This window comes from Salvelinus fontinalis, unplaced genomic scaffold, assembly GCF_029448725.1.
Source record: "Salvelinus fontinalis isolate EN_2023a unplaced genomic scaffold, ASM2944872v1 scaffold_1165, whole genome shotgun sequence".
Classification (NCBI taxonomy): Eukaryota; Metazoa; Chordata; class Actinopteri; order Salmoniformes; family Salmonidae; genus Salvelinus; species Salvelinus fontinalis.
In genome coordinates, this window is record NW_026601374.1 from 2,594 (window position 1) to 28,935 (window position 26,342).

General features: G+C 42.2%; 2 protein-coding genes across 3 annotated transcripts; one reads left to right on the plus strand and one right to left on the minus strand.

Annotated features, from left to right (window-relative positions):
• Positions 1-5,433: 5,433 nt before the first annotated feature.
• Positions 5,434-8,611, minus strand: LOC129848762 (alpha-N-acetylneuraminide alpha-2,8-sialyltransferase-like). The gene is made up of 2 exons (XM_055915863.1): positions 7,757-8,611; positions 5,434-6,599 (listed from the first exon to the last, which is right to left on the minus strand). The coding sequence occupies exons 1-2, from the start codon at positions 7,933-7,935 to the stop codon at positions 6,419-6,421; spliced, it is 360 nt and encodes a 119-aa protein (XP_055771838.1). The 5' UTR covers positions 7,936-8,611; the 3' UTR covers positions 5,434-6,418.
• A 12,882-nt stretch (positions 8,612-21,493) lies between these two features.
• Positions 21,494-26,219, plus strand: LOC129848763 (troponin I, slow skeletal muscle-like). 2 transcript variants are annotated; one of them, XM_055915865.1, is made up of 5 exons: positions 21,494-21,611; positions 22,992-23,036; positions 23,723-23,764; positions 23,950-24,081; positions 26,052-26,219. In XM_055915865.1, exons 2-5 carry the CDS (start codon positions 23,013-23,015, stop codon positions 26,163-26,165), a joined length of 312 nt encoding a protein of 103 aa, XP_055771840.1. In that variant the 5' UTR covers positions 21,494-21,611; positions 22,992-23,012; the 3' UTR covers positions 26,166-26,219. The 2 variants fall into 2 exon arrangements, with proteins under 2 accessions (XP_055771840.1, XP_055771839.1); XM_055915864.1 differs by lacking the exon at positions 21,494-21,611 and having other exon boundaries at positions 21,659-23,036.
• Positions 26,220-26,342: the final 123 nt, after the last annotated feature.

Sequence of the window (26,342 nt, forward strand, 5' to 3'; positions counted from 1 at the left end):
ACAACGACCAGAGACCCCACCCCCCGTACCACCAACTTTTAGTCTAAATCAAATGACATGTTTGTTGACTTGAGAGAGGAGGGGGCGAGAGAGCAAGAGAGAGAGAGAGAGAGAGAGAGAGAGAGAGAGAGAGAGAGAGAGAGAGAGAGAGAGAGAGAGGAGGGGGCGAGAGAGCGAGTTAGAGAGAGAGAGGGGGTTGAGGAAGAGAAGGGGAGATGAAGAACATTAGGGTGTGAGAGACAAAGAGAGAGATTTTTTTTAAAGATGGCATATCTGAGCGAATGAGAGAAGAGTGGGAGCAAGAGAGGGATAGAGCGAGGAACAAAAGAGAACGCAAGTAACTCTGACTGTAACCCTCTGACTGTATCCCTTTTTAGGGAACTGAAAACATTGTAGAAGGAATTCAAAACATCTTCACAGTGTAGCCTATATGGTAACATTTGTAACCCAATATGTATTAACGAACTTTGTGTTTGAGTTGATTCCCTACTTCCTCTCCTCTTTTGTCTGTGGACTTGGTGTAGATAACGAACCATGACCTTATGGCACAAATTACACACACACTTCACCTCCCCCATCTCCGACACACTGTCTAAACATGCCACTTTTACACTTTTATAAAAAAAGGTGATATCTAGAACCTAAAAGGGTTACGCATCTGTCCCCATAGGAGAAACCTTTGAAGAACCCATTTTTGGTTCCATTTGGGTAGAACCATTTGGAACCCTCCGCAGATGGTTCTACATGGAACCAGAAAGGGTTCTACCTGGAACCAAAAAGGGTTCTCCCATGGGGACTTCTGAAGAACCCTTTTGGAACCCTTTTCTCTTAGAGTGTAGCATTGAGTCACATGAATGTACAGTATGTATATGTGTAATGAATGAATATCCTAGGCTGTAGATTGTTGTTTTTCTGGAAATGTCTTTTTGGTTACGTAGCTAAAATGCTGCCGTTTCTCTCTCTCTCCCTCTGCAGTGGAATTGTTTTCTCCCTATTCCTCCTCATCTTCTCCCACTCAAAATACAGCACACACGCATACAATCACACAAGACACACACCACACACACATCCAGACACTTGCTTTAACCTACACACACACACACACGCACACGCACACACATACACACACACCTAAACCCCCCTCTACAGATACACACACACTGTCACTACCTAGAATAACAACAACAGTTGTCTTGTCACACTAGTGTTTTCTCAGCGCTAGGTAGTAGTGGGCGAGCAGGCCACGCATCAACAGTCCTGGGGGCTGAGACTCACAGCAGCTGTTTCCATCTCTCCTTGAAACCATTAACACCTGCAACAGGGGGGTTCATACTGCATGTTCTGCTCTGAGCAACAAGGGATGGTCTGTTGTTAGTAACCAGAGAGACAGATACAAATGAAAGAGAAAGAGTCCAACATTTCTTTCATTATTACTCTCAATGTTCTGCTTAGAACACGCACGCACACACACACACACACACACACACACACACACACACACACACACACACACACACACACACACACACACACCACACACACACCACACACACACACCACACACACACACACACACACACACACACACACACACACACACACACACACACCACCTGGCAGAAAACATGTAGGCCTCTACAGACTAATGGATATATCTGATGAGTGCCACAATTTGACAACCCATCTGTGTTTTTCCCCACATTTTGAGGACTGAATATCTCCGGTTATCTGATCCAATCTCCAATGAGGGTTTTCACATCCTCCTTTATGTCCTCTCTGTCATGATAAAGTGGGATCCATCTCAAATCCCACAGCTTGCATTCAGGGTGTCATATTCCCATGTTCCCCGGGGCTCGTGACCTATGACAAATAATTTCCCAACAGCAGAATCTGTTCCCTTTTTTAGTCTCTAGGTGGATGACGCGTCTTTAAGTTCCCTATATCCTTCTGAGTAATTTAGGGGGTATCTCAATCATCTAAAGTAGATTCCTCTACCGTGTCTCCTCTCCTTCAACTAAACAGATTTTCACCTCTCCACTCTTTTCAGACCAGTGCAGACTGAAGGAGAGGAGACAAGGAGGAAACCACAGACTATTGACATTCCCCCTTACTGGTTTACTGTTACATTAGGTTGATGACCTTGAATAAGGCCTGTGTGTCTATGTACGCTGATGACTCAACAGTATACACGTCGGCTATGACAGTAAAATAAAAAACGGACACCCATAGAGCTCCAGTCAGTTTTACAATGGGTTAACTAGCGATATGCCGGTGATCAATATCTCAAAAACTAAAAGCATCGTTTTTCGGACAAATCACTCGCTCAACCGTAAACATCATCTAGATCTATTGAGCAAGTTTGAGGAGACTAAACTGCTGGATGTAACCCTAGATAGCAAGCTGTCACGGTCAAGTTGAGGAGACTAAACTGCTGGATGTAACCCTAGATAGCAAGCTGTCACGGTCAAGTTGAGGAGACTAAACTGCTGGATGTAACCCTAGATAGCAAGCTGTCACGGTCAAGTTGAGGAGACTAAACTGCTGGATGTAACCCTAGATAGCAAGCTGTCACGGTCAAGTTGAGGAGACTAAACTGCTGGATGTAACCCTAGATAGCAAGCTGTCACGGTCAAGTTGAGGAGACTAAACTGCTGGATGTAACCCTAGATAGCAAGCTGTCACGGTCAAGTTGAGGAGACTAAACTGCTGGATGTAACCCTAGATAGCAAGCTGTCACGGTCAAGTTGAGGAGACTAAACTGCTGGATGTAACCCTAGACAGCAAGCTGTCACGGTCAAGTTGAGGAGACTAAACTGCTGGATGTAACCCTAGATAGCAAGCTGTCACGGTCAAGTTGAGGAGACTAAACTGCTGGATGTAACCCTAGATAGCAAGCTGTCACGGTCAAGTTGAGGAGACTAAACTGCTGGATGTAACCCTAGATAGCAAGCTGTCACGGTCAAGTTGAGGAGACTAAACTGCTGGATGTAACCCTAGACAGCAAGCTGTCACGGTCAAGTTGAGGAGACTAAACTGCTGGATGTAACCCTAGACAGCAAGCTGTCACGGTCAAGTTGAGGAGACTAAACTGCTGGATGTAACCCTAGATAGCAAGCTGTCACGGTCAAGTTGAGGAGACTAAACTGCTAGATGTAACCCTAGATAGCAAGCTGTCACGGTCAAGTTGAGGAGACTAAACTGCTGGATGTAACCCTAGATAGCAAGCTGTCACGGTCAAGTTGAGGAGACTAAACTGCTGGATGTAAACCCTAGATAGCAAGCTGTCACGGTCAAAGCATATATACTGAGTGGTTGCTAAAATAGAAGAGGTCTGTCGGTGAAACGGCGTGGCTCTGCTTTCTTGATTTCTCAGTCGACCAGACAGGTCCTACAGGCCCTAGTTTTGTCGCATCTGGACTCATTTTTATTGATTTATTTTTGTTGAACCTTTATTTAACTAGGCAAGTCAAATAAGAACAAATTCTTATTTACAATGGCAAAAGGCCTGCTGCGGTGACTACTGCCCAGTTATGTGGTCATGTGCGGCGAAGAGGGACATAAGTAAATTGCAGTTGGTCCAGAACAAAGCAGCAGCACGTATCGCACTTAGATGTACACAGAGAGTGAATGTCAGTAACATGCACGTCATGGCTCAGAGTTGAGGAGAGATGGACTGCATCACTATTGGTCTTTGTGTGAGGTGTTGATGTGTTTGTCGGTACCACACTGTCTGTTCAAGCAGTTGTCACACAGTTCGGACATTCATCGGTACAACACAAGACATGCAATGTGAGGTCTTCACAGTCCCCAGGTCCAGAACAGAGGCTGGGAAACACAGTGTTAAATATAGACATGACTACATGGAACTCTCTGCCACCCCAGGTAACTCAAGCTAGCAATAAAAACATATAAAAGAACACCTTACGGAACATCGAGGAGTGTGAAGAGACACAGGCATTTTTATATATTTTGTATTGTATTATGTAGGAACGGCTTATAGGGCAGGAGCCATCTCCTGTTTCTGAAGCGTGAGGCAGAGGCAGGAGATGATGTAGTATTATGTAGTGTTATGTAGTATTATGTAGTGTTATGTAGTATTATCTAGTTTTATGTAGTATTATGTATATTATGTTATCATATTATGCATTTTATTTGCTGTGTTTTGTTTGGACCCAATGATGAGTTATTTATTTAATGTATTTATTGTGACTTGCAGGTCTGACGTGGCCCATGAGCCAGGATTTTCAGACCACAACGTGGAGGATAACTAGGCCATAACTAAAGGCTGAGGATAACTTCCTTCTGAAATGTATGGTATGTGGTCATAAAGGGTTTACTTTTAATTATGATTTATTTTATTTATTAGGATCCCCAATTAAAAAGTCTAAATAAATAAATAAAATACAAGAAATAATAATAATAATAGGCGATCCTAATATATAAATAAATAATAATTAAAAGTAAACCCTTTAAGACCACATACTATACATGTCATAAGACCTTCAGTTATGGCCTAGTTCTCCTCAGCCTTCAGTTATGGCCTAGTTCTCCTCAGCCTTCAGTTATGGCCTAGTTCTCCTCAGCCTTCAGTTATGGCCTAGTTCTCCTCAGCCTTCAGTTATGGCCTAGTTCTCCTCAGCCTTCAGTTATGGCCTAGTTCTCCTCAGCCTTCAGTTATTGTCTAGTTCTCCTCAGCCTTCAGTTATGGCCTAGTTCTCCTCAGCCTTCAGTTATGGCCTATATCTCCTCAGCCTTCAGTTATGGCCTAGTTCTCCTCAGCCTTCAGTTATGGCCTAGTTCTCCTCAGCCTTCAGTTATGGTCTAGTTCTCCTCAGCCTTCAGTTTTGGCCTAGTTCTCCTCAGCCTTCAGTTATGGCCTAGTTCTCCTCAGCCTTCAGTTATTGTCTAGTTCTCCTCAGCCTTCAGTTATGGCCTAGTTCTCCTCAGCCTTCAGTTATGGCCTAGTTCTCCTCAGCCTTCAGTTATGGCCTAGTTCTCCTCAGCCTTCAGCTATGGCCTAGTTCTCCTCAGCCTTCAGTTATGGCCTAGTTCTCCTCAGCCTTCAGTTATGGCCTAGTTCTCCTCAGCCTTCAGTTATGGCCTAGTTCTCCTCAGCCTTCAGTTTTTGCTTAGTTCTCCTCAGCCTTCAGTTATGGCCTAGTTCTCCTCAGCCTTCAGTTTTTGCTTAGTTCTCCTCAGCCTTCAGTTATGGCCTAGTTCTCCTCAGCCTTCAGTTATGGCCTAGTGCTCCTCAGCCTTCAGTTATGGCTTAGTTCTCCTCAGCCTTCAGTTATGGCCTAGTTGGGTTATTGGGTAAGCATTAAAATAAGCCGCCTCAACATTTGCAGCCATAGGTGGTAATATCTCTGTAGGAGCTGATCTGTCATCAGTATTGTGAAAGAATTGTAATGTTAAAGAAAGATTTGAATGGAGAAAGCTGATCCGAGAGCAGCGCTCCCTTTATTTATATCTTATCAGTATCGATCGACACATGCTCCAACGACGCACTTAGCGACCGTTCTCTGAGTGGTGTTTTAGGAAACGCATGTTACATCTTCGGCCGTTGTAGGAAAGATGCATCGTTAAACCACTCGTAAGCCATCACTATCGGGAAACAGGGCCCTTTTCAGTTGTGCTGAAATGTAGGTAAGGTGACAGACATTACTAACACTGATCTGAATAAAAGGCATTGAAAGTCACATCAATTTCTAAGGACGAGAAGCACTCCAAACAGGACGATGGGAAAGTAAATGCTAGTGGTTCGAATGTGAACACGTAGCAGATATAGGTGTTCTCCTGGTTGGACACGAACTGGAAACAGCTGACTGCCATGTTTAACGTTGCATTCTAAACCCCTGTGTTTAAGATGAGAACATTTATTGGCAAATCTAAATGCCTATTGGTTTTAAACACTGACAGTTAGGTTATCGACGTGTCATGTGTTTTATGGTTTTACAGTGTATGTTGCAGAGGTTAGACTCACTTCTCAGTTTAAAGTGTCTATCGTTCACTATGTGTTTTAGTGAGATGGTAATGATGTTCTTATCTTGGAGACCTGTGAAAGGGGTGATAGCGTGGGGATTTCACAGTTGAGCTTGGGTGAAAGGGAAGGTGGTGAGAAACTGATTAAGTTGTTACATATATTTATGGCCATCATTGTGAAGCAAGTTACTGTAGAGAACCTGCCCTTGTTAAAAATCTTAAAAGAGTGTTAACCATTAACACAGACTATGGCTGGTGTGTTTTCATTGGGGTCAAGGGGTTTGGAGTTCAATTCCACACATGGACAACCCCCAAATTCTCTACACTACCATCATTGACCATGCAAGTGTGATCACAGACACAAACACATACAAACACACAGAATTATATGATTGGGTTTTAGGTGTGTTAGAGTTGGGCTGGAACAAAAGCCTGCTCACTGCTGGCCTCCAGGACCAGAGTAGAGGCCTACCTGCACAAAGAGAGAGTAGGTCTCATTGTTGACTGTGTGTGAGTGGTAAAACTCTCCGTCGTACCACAGGACCTTCCCCATAGGTGAATTCTGCTTGGTCACCGCAAACATTCTCCTTGGGTCACAGCACTCTGAAAGCAGCTTCCTGTAACGAGAGAGGGAGTAGGATGACGTTGTATCTCGACACTGATCTAATGTCAGTTTAGGGTGTCATCACTTATGTGTGAGTTTAGGATTTGGGAAGGGTAAGCTGATCCTAGATCTGTGGTAAATGGGAAACCTTTACCCCTGAGCTATAAATAGACAGTCAGAATAAGAAGAGAATTTGTTATTGAGTGACACTCAGACAGTGTATAAATTGAGACGGTCTCTTGATCTGAATTATAGTTACCAGTCTGGGACTCTGGGCCACATGTAATTTGAGCATTCTCTATTGATTAAATAAAAACTCATTGCAGAGTGGGCACTGTCAACTATAATTCAGATCATGAGACAACTGTTTCAATTGATACAGTGTCCAAGTGTCATGCATGCTATTTTAACACAATGACACATTCATACATGCTCCATAAATCCTGTCTGCGTCGACAGTAGGCCTAGTGTGGGGAAGCCTGAGTAGTGTAAATGCATTTGGAATCCATTAGGAGTCGGCGCGGATATGATAAAAAATATAATCTTCAATCCAATTTTGGGCGTCAATTGGCAAATGGAAAAAGGCTGGTTGTTGATGGTTACTTTGTCCTAGATTCAGCACCACCAGTACAGTTGCATTTCTGTCGTTTCCATGGACACACACACAGCTTCGGCTGCGAGACAACCTTTTCAACTCCAAACGTGCTGAACCATAGAGATCCTATTCAATTATTCTAATTCCTTCTTGCACCATCATAAAACGCGTCTCTGTGCCTTTCCGTGCAGGTGCCACGTTCTGCGCATTTCCCTAATCTGCTTTCCTCAGTGCATTAGCCTACGACTCCCGTCATATTCTGGTGAGAATGCGACTAGATACAACAAATGGGCCTACCATACCGTGACTGTTGTGCCCTGGAGATTCAGCTTGATAGTGATAGATTTTCTTTTCACCATTTGCATTCCTCTTTTTCCATTTAATAAACATTATTATTATAATTAGCCTATGTATTGTCTTGCTATGTGCGTAAATAGACTGTAGGAGATGTTAGGCTACTTGGACACAATCATGTAATAATGTTTTGCTATATTGTTGAATATTAATATTGCTATGAATTATTTATGAGGGCCAAATCGCATAGGCCTAATGTTTTGAGATGAGTGAAAACCCACCTGAACAGATCCATGTCCGTCTGGTTCCTCTGCCAGACTTGTCCCTGCCGCAGCACTTCATCAACTATCTCCTTGTCGCTCCGGAGTCTGTACACTGGGAAAATGTAGAGCCAGCATAACACGAGCACACACAGAACGGCCCACACCGACAGCTTGCTCCGGTGGCATCTCACCAACATCGTTACAGCTTGTGGTTCACGAATCACAACCGGCCTACTCAAACAAATCTAGTATGGTGAGAAAAAGGCAAGCTGGCCCTCCCCGTTAGCTATGTATGATAGGTTTTATGGAGATGGCATCCTTTCTCATCCAGAAGGCTCGGAGTCTCAATGGAAATGCGCGTTGCTATTCTTCCTGCTAGTGCAAGCATCGAATTCCTTAGTTTAGCTCCCAAACTGCCGGTTTTGTTATAAATGCTTGGTGATGTTTTGCAGCATGAAGGGATCCGCTATCCATGCGCCATCTCGGCCGGCGGTAAGCTAGTGGGCTTCGCTCTCTGCAGCGGCGGGTTGCTGGAATCCACCACACTCGTCTTGGTGCATCACTGACCCCGCATGCATCACCTAGATGTCCGCCGCTCTCTCCCTATACAACAGCGGTCTTGTGTGAAATCCCTGCCCGGTTCCCTAGAGCCACATCGCCCTTTGTGGTCACTTATTTTGGTACATCCAACCCGAATGGACCATGCTACCCCTTCCTCATCTCCTCTCTCTACTTGTCCTGCTGGATCTTCTTGGAAACCTTGCAAGTGTACTGGGCAAAATCCATTGAATCTCTTTCTTTCTCTCCCCCCCTTTAACTACCATGGGTCTACGTCCCTCCAACCTAGACTCAGGGGTAGACGTAATATAGTAAACGTAAATCCAGGACACTCCAGGATACAGTGGGTTACATTTCTTATGGTGCTTATAGAAAGTCTACACCCCTTGACTTTTTTCAAAAATGTCTGCTTTAAAGTTAAATCTAAAGGGATTCATTTAGATTGTTTTACTACAATGAAAGAAAGTTAAAGCACATTTTAAAAAATTAAGGGAAAAAACGAAGTATCAAAATTGGATAAGTCTCCACCCCTAAGTTACAGTTCTTCTCGATTGCTAACACACTTTTAATGAAACTGGGGTCCACTTGATCTCCATCATAACCTAATGAGCAAAAAAATATTACTTGAAACTCCAGTTTCAACTGTTCTGCCTGCGGTTATGGAACCCCTACCTGTCCCAGACCTGCTGTTTTCAACTCTTAATGATCGGCTATGAAAAGCCAACAGATTTATTCCTGATTATTATTTGACCATGCTTGTCATTTATGAACATTTTGAAAATCTTGGCTTTCTCTAATTTTCTCCTTCTCTCTTTCTTTCTCTCGGAGGACCTGGGCCCTAGGACCATGCGTCGGGACTGCCGCCCGTGGTGACTCCTTGCTGTCCCCACTCTGCCTGGCCTTGCTGCTATTCCAGTTTCAGCTGTTCTGCCTGCGGTTATGGAACCGCCACCTGTCCCAGACCTGTTGTTTTTCAACTCTTAATGATCAGCTATGAAAAGCCAACTGAAAATTATTCATGATTATTATTTGACCATGCTTGTCACTTATGAACATTTTTGAACATCTTGGCATAGTTCTGTTATAATCTCCACCTGGCACAGCCAGAAGAGGACTGGCCACCCCTCATAGCCTGGTTCCTCTCTAGGTTTCTTCCTAGGTTTTGGCCTTTCTAGGGAGTTTTTCCTAGCCACCGTGCTTCTACACCTGCATTACTAGCTGTTAGGGGTTTTAGGCTGGGTTTCTGTACAGCACTTCGAGATATTAGCTGATGTACGAAGGGCTATATAAAATAAAATTGATTGATTGATTGATTGATACTTTGTACAAAACTAAGTCATTTCTCATTGCTTTAAAACACAACACAAATGGTAAGCACGTTTTTGCAAAACAGTGAACACTATTCTCTATGAAAGATGCAAAACTCAATTGAGTAAATCATAACAAACTAAATCAAAACATTTGGTCACAGCTGATACAAATGACTCACGATTGTGAACCTCTTCTGCACAAAACTTCTTTGTACAATTGTTCAATCAGCAATCAAGTCTTATTCATGCATAAGAGAGGTCACTTCTGAGTTGCTGTTTGCAAGAATGGACCAAGGACAAGGACAAAGGAGAGGTAGCGAGGCCCATAGAGGAAAATACACTGCTCAAAAAAATAAAGGGAACACTTAAACAACACAATGTAACTCCAAGTCAATCACACTTCTGTGAAATCAAACTGTCCACTTAGGAAGCAACACTGATTGACAATAAATTTCACATGCTGTTGTGCAAATGGAATAGACAAAAGGTGGAAATTATAGGCAATTAGCAAGACACCCCCAATAAAGGAATGGTTCTGCAGGTGGTGACCACAGACCATTTCTCAGTTCCTATGCTTCCTGGCTGATGTTTTGGTCACTTTTGAATGCTGGCGGATCTTTCACTCTAGTATTAGCGTGAGACGGAGTCTACAACCCACACAAGTGGCTCAGGTAGTGCAGTTCATCCAGGATGGCACATCAATGCGAGCTGTGGCAAAAAGGTTTGCTGTGTCTGTCAGCGTAGTGTCCAGAGCATGGAGGCGCAACCAGGAGACAGGCCAGTACATCAAGAGATGTGGAGGAGGCCGTAGGAGGGCAACAACCCAGCAGCAGGACCGCTACCTCCGCCTTTGTGCAAGGAGGTGCACTGCCAGAGCCCTGCAAAATGACCTCCAGCAGGCCACAAATGTGCATGTGTCAGCATATGGTCTCACAATGGGTCTAAAGATCTCATCTCGGTACCTAATGGCAGTCAGGCTACCTCTGGCGAGCACATGGAGGGCTGTGCGGCGCCACAAAGAAATGCCACCCCACACCATGACTGACCCATCGCCAAACCGGTCATGCTGGAGGATGTTGCAGGCAGCAGAACGTTCTCCACGGCGTCTCCAGACTCTGTCACGTCTGTCACATGTGCTCATGTGCTCAGTGTGAACCTGCTTTCATCTGTGAAGAGCACAGGGCGCCAGTGGCGAATTTGCCAATCTTAGTGTTCTCTGGCAAATGCCAAACGTCCTGCACGGTGTTTGGCTGTAAGCACAACCCCCACCTGTGGACGTCGGACCCTCATACCACCCTCATGGAGTCTGTTTCTGACCGTTTGAGCAGACACATGCACATTTGTGGCCTGCTGGAGGTCATTTTGCAGGGCTCTGGCAGTGCACCTCCTTGCACAAAGGCGGAGGTAGCGGTCCTGCTGCTGGGTTGTTGCCCTCCTACGGCCTCCTCCACATCTCTTGATGTACTGGCCTGTCTCCTGGTTGCGCCTCCATGCTCTGGACACTACGCTGACAGACACAGCAAACCTTTTTGCCACAGCTCGCATTGATGTGCCATCCTGGATGAACTGCACTACCTGAGCCACTTGTGTGGGTTGTAGACTCCGTCTCATGCTACCACTAGAGTGAGAGCACCGCCAGCATTCAAAAGTGACTAAACATCAGCCAGGAAGCATAGGAACTGAGAAGTGGTCTGTGGTCACCACCTGCAGAACCATTCCTTTATTGGGGGTGTCTTGCTAATTGCCTATAATTTCCACCTTTTGTCTATTCCATTTGCACAACAGCATGTGAAATTTATTGTCAATCAGTGTTGCTTCCTAAGTGGACAGTTTGATTTCACAGAAGTGTGATTGACTTGGAGTTACATTGTGTTGTTTAAGTGTTCCCTTTATTTTTTTGAGCAGTGTAGTTCAGCTCTCAGGTCAAAAGGGAAACAGGTCAAATAAAGCCTTTTGTTTCTGGATATTCATGCTCTTGATTGACATTCTTTCTGTATGGGACATCTTTGGTACAATAATCTTAAGAAAAAAATAACACAACCCATGCTGTGCTAATATGTTTACTTGCCTTTATGGTGCATACTATAATTATAGTATCAACAAATGGCACAGACATATAAAAGAGGGTTGACCATGTTAGGTATATTGATAGTTGTAGTTAGTATTTATTGGGCCATCGTGTAATGATTGATTGAAATTACTTTTAATTAACAAGTTTTATGTTTTAATGGAGGTAGTTGATTTAGTCATATTTAATGTTTTGAGAGTCTTAATGCATTTTGCAAATTAAATGTGTCATTTTGGCCAACGTGTTTCAATTTGGGGCTGCGTGTTATTCATTGTTTTAAAAGAGGGAATTCTGTTTGGACAGATGTGTTCAAGCATCCAAGGAAAAACAGTAATACTTGAAGGAAGCACCTTTGGCAGCCATTACAGCTGTGAATCATTTGGAATAAGATTCTACCAACTTTGCATAACTCTTAGGGCAACATCTTTTTGGAAAAACATTGCTCAAGCTACATTTGGAAGGGAATATTTGATTGACAGCAATATTCAGACCCTGTCTCTGAGTTTCAAGTCAATACTGAATCTAGACCACTCAGGAACACTTCATTTCTTTAAATTTAGCTAGGCAAGTCAGTTTAGAATAAATTCTTCTTTACAATGATGGCCTAGCAGGGAACAGTGTTTTTTTAAACCTTATTAGCTATTAAAGTTTTACCTCATTAGCTCAGGGATTCGATCCAGCAACCTTTCGGTTATTGGTCCAACGCTCTAACCACTAGGCTACCTGCGGCCACTTAACACCTCTTGGGAAGCCATTCTGGTGTGTCTTTGGCAAAAACATTTAAGATTTTTTTTTAAATATAACAAATAATTAAGGAGCAACAATAAAAAAACTGTCAATATGCGGGGGCATCGGTTAGTCGAGGTAATTGAGTTAATAGAGGTAGAGGTAAAGTGACTATGCATGGATAATAAACAGAGAGTAGCAGCAGCGTAAAAAATGGGGAGTGGGGTAGGGACAATGCAAATAGTCCGGGTAGCCATTTGATTAACAATTACACACATTTTTATGCAAAATATACACCAGAATGGTGCTAAGTGTTCCTGAGTGGTCTAATCTCAGTCATGACTTAAATCTGCTTAAGAAATCTGAGACAAGGTTTAAATAATCGCTGTCCATCAACGATCCCCAACCAAATTTACTGAGCCTGAGAAATGTTTTTTTAAATTATGGATATATGTTGCCCTAAGAGTTGTGCAAAGTTGGTAGAATCTTAATGAAAATGATTCACAGCTGTAATGGCTGTCAAAGGTGCTTCCACAAATATTAACTCAGGGGGGTGGAAACTTATCCAATTATGATATTTCAGTTGTTTTATTTAGTCTTAATTTGGAAATGTTCTAGAAGGTTGTCTAATTTAATCCCTTTTTAGATTTAATTTTAAGGCAGCAAAATGTGAAAACAAATATGATATGTTATGAATTGCAATTCATACAATATGTTACGGCTTTGCTAAATGTATGATATGTTACAAATTCCAATTTCCAATTTGTTGTGGCTAATTGGATAAGTCTCCACCCCCCTGAGTTAATACTTGTGGAAGCATCTTTGACAGCCATTACAGCTGTGAATTATTTTAATTAAGATTCTACCAACTTTGCACACCTTTTAGAGCAACATATATTAATGAATCAAATGGCCACCGGACTATTTACATTGCCCCCCCCCCCCCCCCCCCCCCCCGCCCCCTCCATTTGTTTTGTACAATGCTGCTACTTGCTGTTTATTATCTATGCATAATCACTTCACCCCTACCTAAATTACCTAAAAAGTAGTAATAGTTGCAAAGTTGCTAATGATCTAAAATGCAAGCTTTGGGTAGCTAGACGTTCGCGTTATATGCCAACCTATCAACCCCGACCAACCACCCTACTCTTGTTCTTGCCTTAAGTAACCTTCTGTCTTATGTAACCATACCAAACATAGCATATCATACCCATTTGAGTGTACCGGATGTAAATTTACTATGTTACGTCTAGTCTATGAGACCAGGCTGATCCCTCCTCTTCCCTCTCCCCTTGCAACCCACCCTATCTCCGGAACAAAGTGCTTCTTGTGCTGCTGAGAATGCGCTTCGCTCCCTGCTGTGAACTGGTGCCATTAGCACAGTCTTGTGCTGCCCCCTGTGGAATATTCTATTTAATGACAGCAGGTTGGCTTGCCTCATCTTTTTCTTTGATTGATTGGGATACTAATGGTGATGATGCCTTCTGCCACACCCCTCTTGGTACAAACAAAGGCCGATTTTTCTGATTGCCTGGACAATCTAACTAACTGAAGTGTCCAATTTACAGTAGTTATTACAGTGAAAAAAGACCATCCTATTGTTGGAGGAGAGTGCACAACAACAAAACTTTTATCACAGTAAATAATGTACTTGCATTCAGTAATCTTGCTCTGATTTGTCATCTTGAGGGTCCCAGAAGATACAATGTAGCTTAGTTTTGCTTGAGAAAATCATTTTTTATATTCAAATGTAGGATCTGTGTCCTACAGTTTGAACCCCTGTTGTGTCTGGCCCCACAGGTTAGCGTCTTTTCTGTAGGGAAGCTAATTATCCATCATTTATGACATTCCTGGGAGTGTGAAAACTCAACATTTGTATTACCATATAATTTTTGTAAGTTGTCTATACTTATGTCCTTGAAAATGTATCAATTGACCAATTCGGCACATTTGGCTAGACTTGATACAAAATTCTGTGCAATAATGCAATGCTTCCTTGGATAAGTCTGAAGCGTTGCACATACACTGCTGCAATCTGGTGGCCAAAATCTAAATTGCGCCTAAACTCCTATGTGATTTAATGGCCTTTCTCTTGCATTTCAAAGATGATGAAAAAAATAATAATATAGAAATCGCATGTTTTTTGTTTGTATTATCTTTGACCAGATCTAGTGTGTTATATCTCCTACATTGATTTCACATTTTCACAAACTTCAAAGTGTTTCCTTTCAAATGGTATCAAGAATATGAATATCCTTGCTACAGGTCCTGAGGTACAGGCAGGTAGATTTGGGTTGTCATTTTAGGCAAACATTTAAAAAAAGGGTCAGTTCCTTTAAGGCCTACATATGGTGAAATCACATTTTTAACCAAAGAAAAGCTAGACAATTTTTCTCTTTCAGACAAAGTACAATTTCATAGTCTGGACTGAAGTAACATGATTAGGTAGAGTAAATATTGATTGAACATGATCTCATGCATTTGCATCCAGTGTTTAAAGACATGAGCTTTTAATCACTCTAATCTGATGTTGCCAAATGCATGACATTATGTTGAATGTACATCGTGACAGCATTCTAAATCAAATCAAATCAAATCAAATCAAATTTTATTAGTCACATACACATGGTTAGCAGATGTTAATGCGAGTGTAGCGAAATGCTTGTGCTTCTAGTTCCGACAATGCAGTAATAACCAACAAGTAATCTAACCTGTGTTCTGTGTACTGCTATCATGTTGAATGGATGTTTTCTCTTCCTAATGATACCATTGCAGACTATGATTTTGTTTGACCCTGTCCATTTCTTTTGATCCATGAAATCTGAAATGCAGGAGGCCAATGTTCTCTGTCAACTCACAGAATATACCAACCCACACCAACATCATAATAACCACTAACCCATGAATACCTTGGCATTTGCTAGACCTAACCAAAGATGGTGGATAAATGAAGATAATTCACTCAGGCCTTTTACCATTGAAAAAATAAATCTGTTCTGGTCTACTTAAAGGACCCCCTGCCATACTAGATTTGTTTGAATAGGTCACTATTTCGACATCATTTCCTGTCCTAGAGAGGAAATTCACGTTTAGAATGATGAAGGCTACTTATACATATTCACGAATTGGGTGTTGGAATTTCCACGTGGAGATGATAAACATCAACAAATAGGGCACTGACAGCTCTCAGTGTAGCTACCGACTGGGCACATTGAACCAACGTGGAATAGACGCTGAATTTGTCGGTGCCCAGAGGGTACCTAGAATGCTGACCTCAGTGAAGTTAGCTAGTTATCTTGCTAACCTTATCTAGCTAATGTTATCTGTTGCCTCTATGAAATATTTTTTACAAAACTTTATTTAAAAAAAATTCTGGTTCTGGAGCTGGATACGTCATAAGCATTGATTTAGGCCAAACTTTGCCACAGATGGACACCACTGGCCTATCTTTGACTTCGCCATCTATTGTTATCTCAAGTTTTGGCATCTTTAATAAATTGTGGCCGCGAATCCGCCATAGAAATAGTTAGAAAGAATAAGATGAAGCTCTACATTGTAATGGACCTTTGGAAGGTAGGCTGCTGACAGGCTTCAGCTGCAGTACAGCAAAGCCAAGTCAGCCCGTGCTTATGTTCAAATCAAATCAAATGTTATTTGTCACATGAGCCGAATACAACAGGTGTAGACCTTACAGTGAAATGCTTACTTACAAACCCTAACCAACAATGTAGTAAATAAATAAATAAATAAATAAACACCTACAAAAAATAATAAGAAATAAAAGTAACAAAAAATTAAAGAGCAGCAGTAAAATAACAATAGCGAGGCTATATACAGGAGTTAACGGTACAGAGTCAATGTGCGGGGCACCGGTGTCGAGGTAATTGAGGTAATATGTACATGTAGGTAGCGTTATTAAAGGGACTATGCATAGATAATAACAGAGAGTAGAAGGAGTGTAAAAGAGGAGGGGGAGGGGGGGGGGGCAATGCAAATAGTCTGGGTAGGCATTTGATTAGATGTTCAGGAGTCTCATGGCTTGGGGGTAGAAGCTGTTTAGAAGCCTCTTGGACCTAGAGTTACCGGTACCGCTAGAGGTGCGGTAGCAGAGAGAACAGACTATGGCTAGGGTGGCTGGAGTCTTTGACAATTTTTAGGGCCTTCTTCTGACACCGCCTGGTAAATCAAATAAAATGTTATTTGTCACTTGCGCCGAATACAACAGGTGTAGACCTTACAGTGAAATGCTTACTTACTGGATGGCAGGATGGCAGGATTTTCCCAGGGGAAGTGAAATGATAGGCTACCATGACTTTGCTCATGATCATGCACGCCGCAAATGACTTAAATTTTATTTTGCAGGTGACTTTTATTATCTGGATAGACACATTATGGTTCTAACTAACGTTACACCAATCAAAGCAGTTGAGCGTGTGGTGAAGCAAAACTTTAGTGGTCAAAACCACTAATCTTGGGGCGACGGGGGGAGCGGGTTTGAGAAATGCTATCATATCACTGAAGCGGTCTAAGGCACTGCATCGCAGCCAGGTTCGATCCCAGGCTGTGTCACAACCAGGCGTTACCGGGAGTCCCATAGCCATCTGATTCAATGAATGATGGAGCTGAGTTTGCCTTATTTCCCAAAATTTCCTTTAAGGTGCTCCAAAGCTTTTTACTGTCATTCTTTGTCATTTATCTTTGTTTCATAGTGTAGTTTCTTCTTCTTTTAATGCATTTTAGTCACATGATTTCTCAATTTGCAGAACGTTTGCCAATCGGTTGTGCAGCCAGACTTATTTGCCATTCCTTTTGCCTCATCCCTCTCATCAATCCACGGGAATTGAACAGTTTTTACAGTCGTTTTACAATATATACAACCCTAAATGAATAGAGTACATGTGGATGACAGGCAGATACAGTGACTCATTGGTGTAATAATGGAAGTCTAATGACACCTTGTGACCAAGCCATATAATACACATTTGAGCCCACAAATGTCTGTTGTTTTTGCAGTGTCCACAGGGCTGAGACACTGAGGAGTGTTCGGAGGAGAGAAATTCCTATGTGTGTGTGTGTGTGTGTGTGTGTGTGTGTGTGTGTGTGTGTGTGTGTGTGTGTGTGTGTGTGTGTGTGTGTGTGTGTGGTGTGAAATACTTTAATTGATGAGGATGGCAAGAATACTGCGGATGTTTAATGCTTGAACAAAATTGTAAAAACACACTCAGCTATAAACCTGTCAAAGTTTCATGCGCAGCACCTTAAGAATACCAATACATTATAAGCTCTTTATGTCAGAGGTAGGACCACATGAGCTGATAAGGAAATAATCCAGGCCCAACTCTAGTAATAACCTAAAACTATGGCCCAGAGTTTTTCCTGGTCAAGTCACATGGTAGGAAAAACTTCTAGCCCTCATAGATTGCATCCCAATAATCTCTGGTTTCTCCTGAAGTGTGCACTCATTCACTACTCATTCACTGCTCCCCCACCCTCCGCAGAAAATACCGTTTTTCTTACAGTATTTTCAACCTAACTTCCATTTTCAGTGAAAGGCATCTTTCTATGCCAGCTACATTATTAGGTTACTACTCCCCACAAATATAAGAGCATTGGTGTAGGAATGGCCTTGAGGGAGTTTCTTATAAAAGTATTTTCCTGTCAAATCCATGAAGGGTAGTCAAGAAGTGCACACTTTGGGAGAAAGGAGTGGTTATTGGGAAGCAACCATAGGCTGAGTATGGAGAAGGCATGAATTTCATCACATAGAGAAACTACTGTCTATTTAATTATGCATTCCATCATCAGCCCATTGTTGTAGCCTGGATTTCCAATGTTAAGCATGGTGACAGAGCCAGATCTGTGTAGAAGACCACCAGTTCGGTGAGGGGATTTGACTGAACTGAACTATGGGATTTGACAGCCGGGTTAACCTGGTTAGCCTGCTTGCTGCGGGGATATGGGCAGAGAGATATATTTAGTGAGGGGAGGTACTAAGGCATACGGGGGTATGTGCCATCTCTGTAACCCCCCCCCCCCCCCCCTACATCAGCTGTTCACTAAAGACAGAGCTGTTGTTGTCATTGTTACAACCTGTGAAACTCACTGTCAAAAGGCAGACTGTGGCATTAACAGGTCACATCACGTCTTATATAAAGGTTGTTGTGTTCTTAGATGATTCCCATGCCAGAGACTGCTTTGGTGCCCTTTTGGAATCTCGATATGTAAAATAAAATAATAAAAAAATGAACAGAACAGGTAATGGCTGCGGTGATGGCCTGTCCTCGCAACTCCTCCTGTGTGTGTGTTTGTTTGTCTCCCTTCCTTCACCTCTGTATCCTTTTGACTCCACTTTCGATCGTTTGATCAGATTTACAAGCGTAAGCACATTAAGGAGGCACCTACGGGGTAACATATTGAGTCGTCAGTACCTATCAGAAATCATAACGACAGCAGAAGTGCATATTGAGAAAGTCTCAGATAGCTGTGTGTGTGTGTGTGTGTGTGTGTGTGTGTGTGTGTGTGTGTGTGTGTGTGTGTGTGTGTGTGTGTGTGTGTGTGTGTGTGTGTGTGTGTGTGTGTGTGTGTGTGTGTGTGTGTGTGTGTGTGTGTGTCAGGTTGCTGCAGAAATAGCCAGCCCACCTGCTGGGGATCACTGAGGGAGTGATGACAGAACATTTGCCTCCACCCCCCTCGGACATTATTGTCCCTCCTGTACCCCTGTTTCTGTCCCTCCTTACCCATGTTCCATCCGAGAATGGGGTATCAGCTCGGTGACCAATGAGAACCCTGTGGATCCCATCCAGTATATGTACTGAGCCCTGGGCACACACAACAGTACAGGCCTATTAACACTACAGTGTACAGCTACGTTATACACATTGTGGGGATTGATTCAGAGTGGCATTGTGGCGACTGATATGTTTTCATGTGTCTGACTGTGTTTTATTTCCTCTAATCCCTTGAAACTTTATGACATGCCAACAAATCAAATCAAATTTTATTTGTCACATACACATTTTATTTGTCACATACACAATTGACTATCTAATAATAAATATGGTCTTATAAAATGTATAATAAATTCCTTATAGATACTATAAGAGTATAGTGTGTTTACTAGCGTTTGAACTCCAAAAAGACAGACCATAAGCACATCTAATATGGTACCCCATTCCCTATTCATAAAACGGGCAGTATGATTGGCTAAAACAGCATTCCAGCCGGTACGACATAAAAATACTTCTTTACTGTTGTATCTGAAGTATCGCTACGCTGTTCTTGATATACCATGGCTTCCCATTATGCCAAACAACAGCCCTTAGGCAAGGTATTGGCTATACACCACACCTCTCGGCCCTTATTGCGTAGATATTGCCTAGTGCACTACTTTTGACCAATGCCCTGGTCAAAAGCAGTGCACTATAAATAGGCTGCCATTTTGAACACAAGCCATGTACAGTATAGGCCAGGGGAAGCATGTGGAATGTCTGGAGGAGAAGTTGAACAGTTATGTGGCATATTACTGGTGACAGGAGGGACATGCCTGCCCCCGTTGTCATAACTACATGTTTTATTATCTGCAGAGGGAGGCCGGGGGGAGACAAGATCACAAGAACCTCTAGCCACCGGCTCCAGAACATTGGGCCTAGCAATACTTCAGATAGACCAATTATTAAAGTTGAGGACGACTTTACTATCCTATTGGAACTATGAATGTCAGTCTTTTGCTGCATATTATAAACTGGGTGGTTCGAGCCCTGAATGCTGATTGGCTGACAGCTGTGATATATCAGACCGTATACCACAGGTATGACAAAACATTTGTTTTTACTGCTCTAATTACATTGGTAACCAGATTATAAAATCAATAAGGCACCTCAGGGTTTGTAGTATATGGCCAATATACCATGGCTAAGGGCTGTGTCCAGGCACTCCATGTTGCGTCATGCATAAGAACAGCACTTAGCCGTGGTATATTGGCAATATATCACACCCCATTGTGCCTTATTGCTTAAATATCACATCTCACTTTTGCATATATCACAACAACAGGCTCTGACAAGTGGCTGAAATAGCCATGGAAAACATTCACGAGCCTTCTGATTTGTTGTCCCTGATTAACCTCTATAAAACCCGTCACATCAAATACAAAATGCTTCAACTACTGTACATTGTCACAGCAGCCTATTATGATACCTACAGGTAAGTGCCAAAATAAAACAAACACTTGAGTAAATGAGGGTTCTGGCAGGTCTTTTATGGTGTGGAGTGCATTTTCCTGGCATGGAAAATAATTTTATACAATTAATACATAGCTATTCTGAGTGATCACCTTCAACCTATGGTACGGCATATCTATCCTGATGGGCGTGGTCTTTTCCAGGAAGACAATGCCCTAATCTACAGGGCATGAGTGTTCACTGGATGGTTTAATGAGCATGAAAACCATGTAAACCACATGGCCGTCTCAGTCATCAGATCTCAACCCAATTGAACACTTATGGGACATTCTGGAGCGGTGCCTGAACCAGCGGTTTCCACAACCATCAACAAAACACCAAAGGATGGAATTTCTTGTTCCAGACACTTGTAGAATCTATGCCAAGGTGCATTGAAGCTGTTCTGGCTCGTGGTGGCCCAACACCCTATTAAGACACTTTATGTTGGTGTTTCCATTATTTCGGTAGTTACCTGTATTTTAGTAATGATAATCAAAATCACAACAACCAATATACACATGTATTATTTTCATTTCAAGACACGTTGATCACTTTCATAGGCTTTAATGAGAATATAAACCACACAAGTGAAACAGAGTATGTATCCACCAAACCAACAAAATAACCCACACAACATTACCCTGTTCATTTTCAGCGTTCCATAGGAACAATGGCTTTTTGCAAAAGGCAGCGAGAGGAATTCACAGAAGTTTTCCTGCAATGCCATTAAGGCGTAGGTCATGATTTATTATTACATTTTGACCTGCATTGTCACAATGTCACAGGAGGTTATATTTCATCCCTGGTGTCCAGCCAGCCCATTCTTGTAGGACTCTGGTGCTAGGCTATATCTGCTGTCCACCCGCTGCCCAGCCCTGCCCAGCCCCACATAAAAGAGAAAATCAGCCCCATTGTTTCAGATCCCTCTGTTGTTTGAGCGAGACAGAGAGAGAACGCTGTACCCGACCCGACTGTGGTCCACACTATTCCAGGTAATACTCATTTGGGTTGGGGATTCTGTGATTCAGAATCAAACTTAAGTGTTAATTAAGTAAATTACTTAAGAATGTATTTAGTTTACTTAATAATTACTTAGGTGAATGGTGGCGTTTTGTTGCTGTTGTCAGTGATTTGAAATGGTCTGAGGGTTTCAGGCTGATCAGGTAATTCAACAAAGGGAAGGTGCCCTAATTGAATTGCCTTGATCAGATTTCAGATTCAGATTTCATTTCTCTCTCCAACCAAGGTTTTCATAATGGCTGATGAGTAAGTATTGTTATCTGGGACAATAGGTCGGCTTGACTGTTAATTAATTATGCATATAGCTCCTCTTCAAGTACATTTTTTAATAATACCGCTTTAATGATTATGTATAGCTCAATCTCAGTGTGTTATCTGTTTAAAAAGACATAATATTATCTGTTCTAAATATACTTAGCATAAGCCTTGTTATAACGAAGTGGACCTATTGTCTTGAGATGACAAGCCATTTGAGTCTGACAGCAGCATGATGTAGCCTAAGTAATAATGTATGTAATGTAAGTATATAATAACTGCTTTTGGGAGTATGATACGTGTGTCCTACCTATTACTTGAGATGATAAGGAATTTGAGTCTTACAGTAGCAGCATGTTGTAGGCCCTAGTTATAATGTATGTATGTTAGAATAACTGCTTCTGAGGGTACGATACGTCCGTTCTACCTGATTGTGGATCTCTTGCAATTTACATTCCTTTGCAAATGACACATAATGACCCTGTTAAGCTGCCAGTTAGCCATACACTGAGCTAAAACTAAGGGGATGCTACAATGCTATCTGCGGCAGAATGGCTTTTTCCTGTAGTGTCCTTGCCCTAATCCATGGGTAAAATTATGATGGGGCTTGGGGACTGCGTCCGTCCGTCCGTCCGTCCGTCCGTCCGTCCGTCCGTCTCTGTCTGTCTGTCTGTCTGTCTGTCTGTCTGTCTCCTATTACAATGTAATGTACCTCCAGCAGGTTACAAATAGTTTTTCTTTTTACTAATGCTATTTTTTTAACTTATGTGTCTCCCTTGTCTTTTTGTGCCCATAAACCTGTTCAAATTTAAGTGAGGTAAGTATTTTAATGTTTATAAATTCACCATCATCACGATCATCATCATCATGACCATCGTCATCATCATCGTATTAGATTTAGGACAGGAAAATTCTTCATTCTATTTTGACTTGTCTGTTATGCCAAGCATTTCTTTCACGTCTAGTTGAATCTTACATGCAATTTTGAACAAAGTCAAATCAATCAAGAGACACGTTTTTCAGACTACCTCTCATAGAAGTGTGTATACCTTGATAATTTTGAACAATGTCCTGACATGTCCCCTCTGTCCCTGTAGGAGCAAGACAAACCCAGGCCAATGAATCCCAAGTTAATTGAAAAGGTGAGCTAGAGCCAGAACTAGAGACAGCCCTGGTTCAACAGTGTTAATCCCTATTTAGAGAGGGAACACGTTGTCCCAAGGTTGCCACTTCAGTCTTATCGGTTATTGTCAGCTATCAAGGGCCCAAATAGCTGAATGTTTTTTGAGTGACCACATTCCCACTAAACTGTAACTGGCTCCCTGTATGGATGAACTTATGCTATAAAGAGTGTAAAACGTTTGCTCAATGGAGAATCTCTATTGAAAGAGTTTTTCATTCTGGGACAAGTTGTGTCCAGGAACAGGCCAATTTGTAGTTAAATGCTTTAGGTCAGGGGTGTCAAACTCATTCCACGGAGGGCCTTGTGTCTGCAGGTTTTTGGTCTTTCCTTTCAATAAAGCCCTAGACAACCAGGTGTGGGGAGTTCCTAACTAATTAGTGATGTTAATTCATCAATCAAGTACAAGGGTGGAGCGAAAACCCGCAGACACTCGGCCCTCCGTGGAATGAGTTTGACACCTGTGCTTTAGGTCCATAGTAGATTTGTTATGAGTGGCAGTTGTGTTACCACCTAAACCCTTTTGGGCGAACACAAAAATGTCCCAATAAAAGAACAGGTCACCGATCTTGACAAAATCGATTTTCACTTTCAAGTAGACAGTACTGGGCACACATTTGCAATAACATTGTGTCCTTTTCCCAACAGCCGAAGTCGAAGATTACGGCTTCGCGTAAACTCTCCCTGAAGGTAAATTACCATGCATTATGTTAACAATTAACATAGATTATAACTAAGTCCTTCATTATTACGGATACAACTGTAGTGACACCGTGTAGCATGGAGGACGACTAGCTACTGCATGGTGGTATCAGACTGGGTCCTCCACCCCTGGCCTACCCCTGGAATGACGGATCTTTATCTCGTCCAATCAGATCATGCTGCTCACCAGGGCGATGGAGCAGCTGGAACAGGAGACGCAGGACAGGGATGAGGAGAAACTGAGCTACCTGGGAGAGCGACTGCCCCCCCTGCAGTTCTCTGGACTGTCATTGACTGAGCTACAGGTGAGAGACAAAAGAGTCAGCCAATTGAGAGAGCAATATGACTGGGGCAAACTAGTGGGCCAACCACAAAGCTAAACAATGAGACTGTAACTGAACAACACTCAAGTAAATATTCCAGCATGGTTATTCTGTCACATATACAGTACCAGTCAAAAGTTTGAAGGGTTTTTCTTTCTTTTTACTAATTTCTACATTGTAGAATAATAGTGAAGACCTAAAAACTATGAAATAACACACATGGAATCATGTAGTAACCAAAAAAGTTTTAAACAAATCAAAATATATTTTAGATTCTTCAAAGTAAGCACCCCTTGCATTGATGATAGCTTTGCACACTCTTGGCATTCTCTCAACTAGCTTCATCTGGAATGCTTTTCTAACAGTCTCATATGCTGAGCATTTGTTGTATGCGTTTCCTTCACTCTGCGGTACAACTCATCCCAAACCATCTCAATTTGGTTGAGGTCATCTGATGCAGCACTCCATCACTCCCCTTCTTGGTCAAATAGCCCTTACACAGCCTGGAGTTGTGTTGGGTCATTGTCCTGTTGAAAAACCGATGATAGTCCCACTAAGTGAAAACCAGATGGGATGGCGAATCGCTGCAGAATACTGAGGTTGCCATGCTGGTTAAGTGTGCCTTGAATTCTAAATAAATCACAGACAGTGTCACCAGCAAAGCACCCCCACACCATCACACCTCCTCCTCCATGCTTCACGGTGGGAACCATACATATGGAGATCATCCATTCACCTACTCTGCGTCTCACAAAGACACGGCGGTTGGAACCAAAAATCTCAATTTTGGACTCATCAGACAAAAGGACAGATTTCCACCAATCCATTCCAGTCCATTGCTTGTGTTTATTGGGCCAAGCAAGTCTCTTCATATTATTGGTGTCCTTTAGTAGTGGTTTCTTTGCAGCAATTCAATCATGAAGGCCTGATTCACGCAGTCTCCTCGGAAAACAGTTGATGTTGAGATGTGTCTGTTACTTGAACTCTGTGAAGCATTTATTTGGGCTGCAATTTCTGAGGCTGGTAACTCTAACTTATTCTCTGCAGCAGAGGTAACTCTGGGTCTTTCTTTCCTGTGGCGGTCCTCATGAGAGCCAGTTTCATCATAGCACTTGATGGTTTTTGGACTGCAATTGAAGAAACTTTTAAAGTTCTTGACAATTTGACTGACCTTCATGTCTTAAAGTAATGATAGACTGTCATTTCTCTTTGCTTATTTGAGCTGTTCTTACCATAATATGTACTTGGTCTTTTGCCAAATAGGGGTATCTTCTGTATACCACCCCTACCTTTTCACAACACCACAACTGATGGCTCAAACGCATTAAGAAGGTAAGAAATTCCACAAATTAAATTAAAAAAGGCACACCTGTTAATTGAAATCCATTCCAAGTAACTACCTCATGAAGCTGGTTGAGAGAATGCCTAGAGTGTGCAAAGCTGTCATCAAGGCAAAGGGTGGCTACTGAAGTAAAATATCATTAGATTTGTTTAACACTTTTTTGGTTACTACATGATTCCATATGTGTTATTTCATACTTTTGATGTCTTCACTACTATTCAACAATGAAGAAAATAGTAAAAATAAAAAAAAAACTTGAATGTGTAGGTGTGTCCAAACTTTTGACTGGTACTGCATCTCAATGAGATTGATTCTTCACTCTTAGACAAAGGGGTTCCAAAAGAGTTATTTGGCTGTCCCCATAGAAGAAACCTTTGTGGTTTCCAGGTAGAACCCTTTTTGGTTCCAAGTAGAACCCTTTTTGGGTTCCATGTAGGGCACTCTGTGGAAAGGGTTTTACATGGAATCTAAAAGGGTTCTACCTGGAACCAAAAAGGGTTCTTCAAAGGATTCTCTCCTATGAGGACAGCCGAAGAACCCTTTTAGGTTCTAGATATCACCTTTTTTGTGTATGATATTTAATCTTAGTGTGTTTATCTATTTAATTCAGGACCTATGCAAGCAGCTCCATGGAAAGATAGATGTGGTAGATGAGGAGAGATACGACTGTGAGGCCAAAGTGACCAAGCACAACAAAGATGTAAGTCTTCGGCCCTTTGGGTGAGATGTTATCCTCAGGTCCTGCCTCTTGTGGTGGCAACAAATGGGTGTTAGTCTCAGTGTTGCAGCTGAGTCAGGGCCAAATCAACAGTCAGTGCCAGTTCCTGGGGTTGGCCCTGGCCGGGATTCGAACCCAGGTCCAGCAAGTATCAAACCAACATTTCTTGAAGAGGTTGCTACG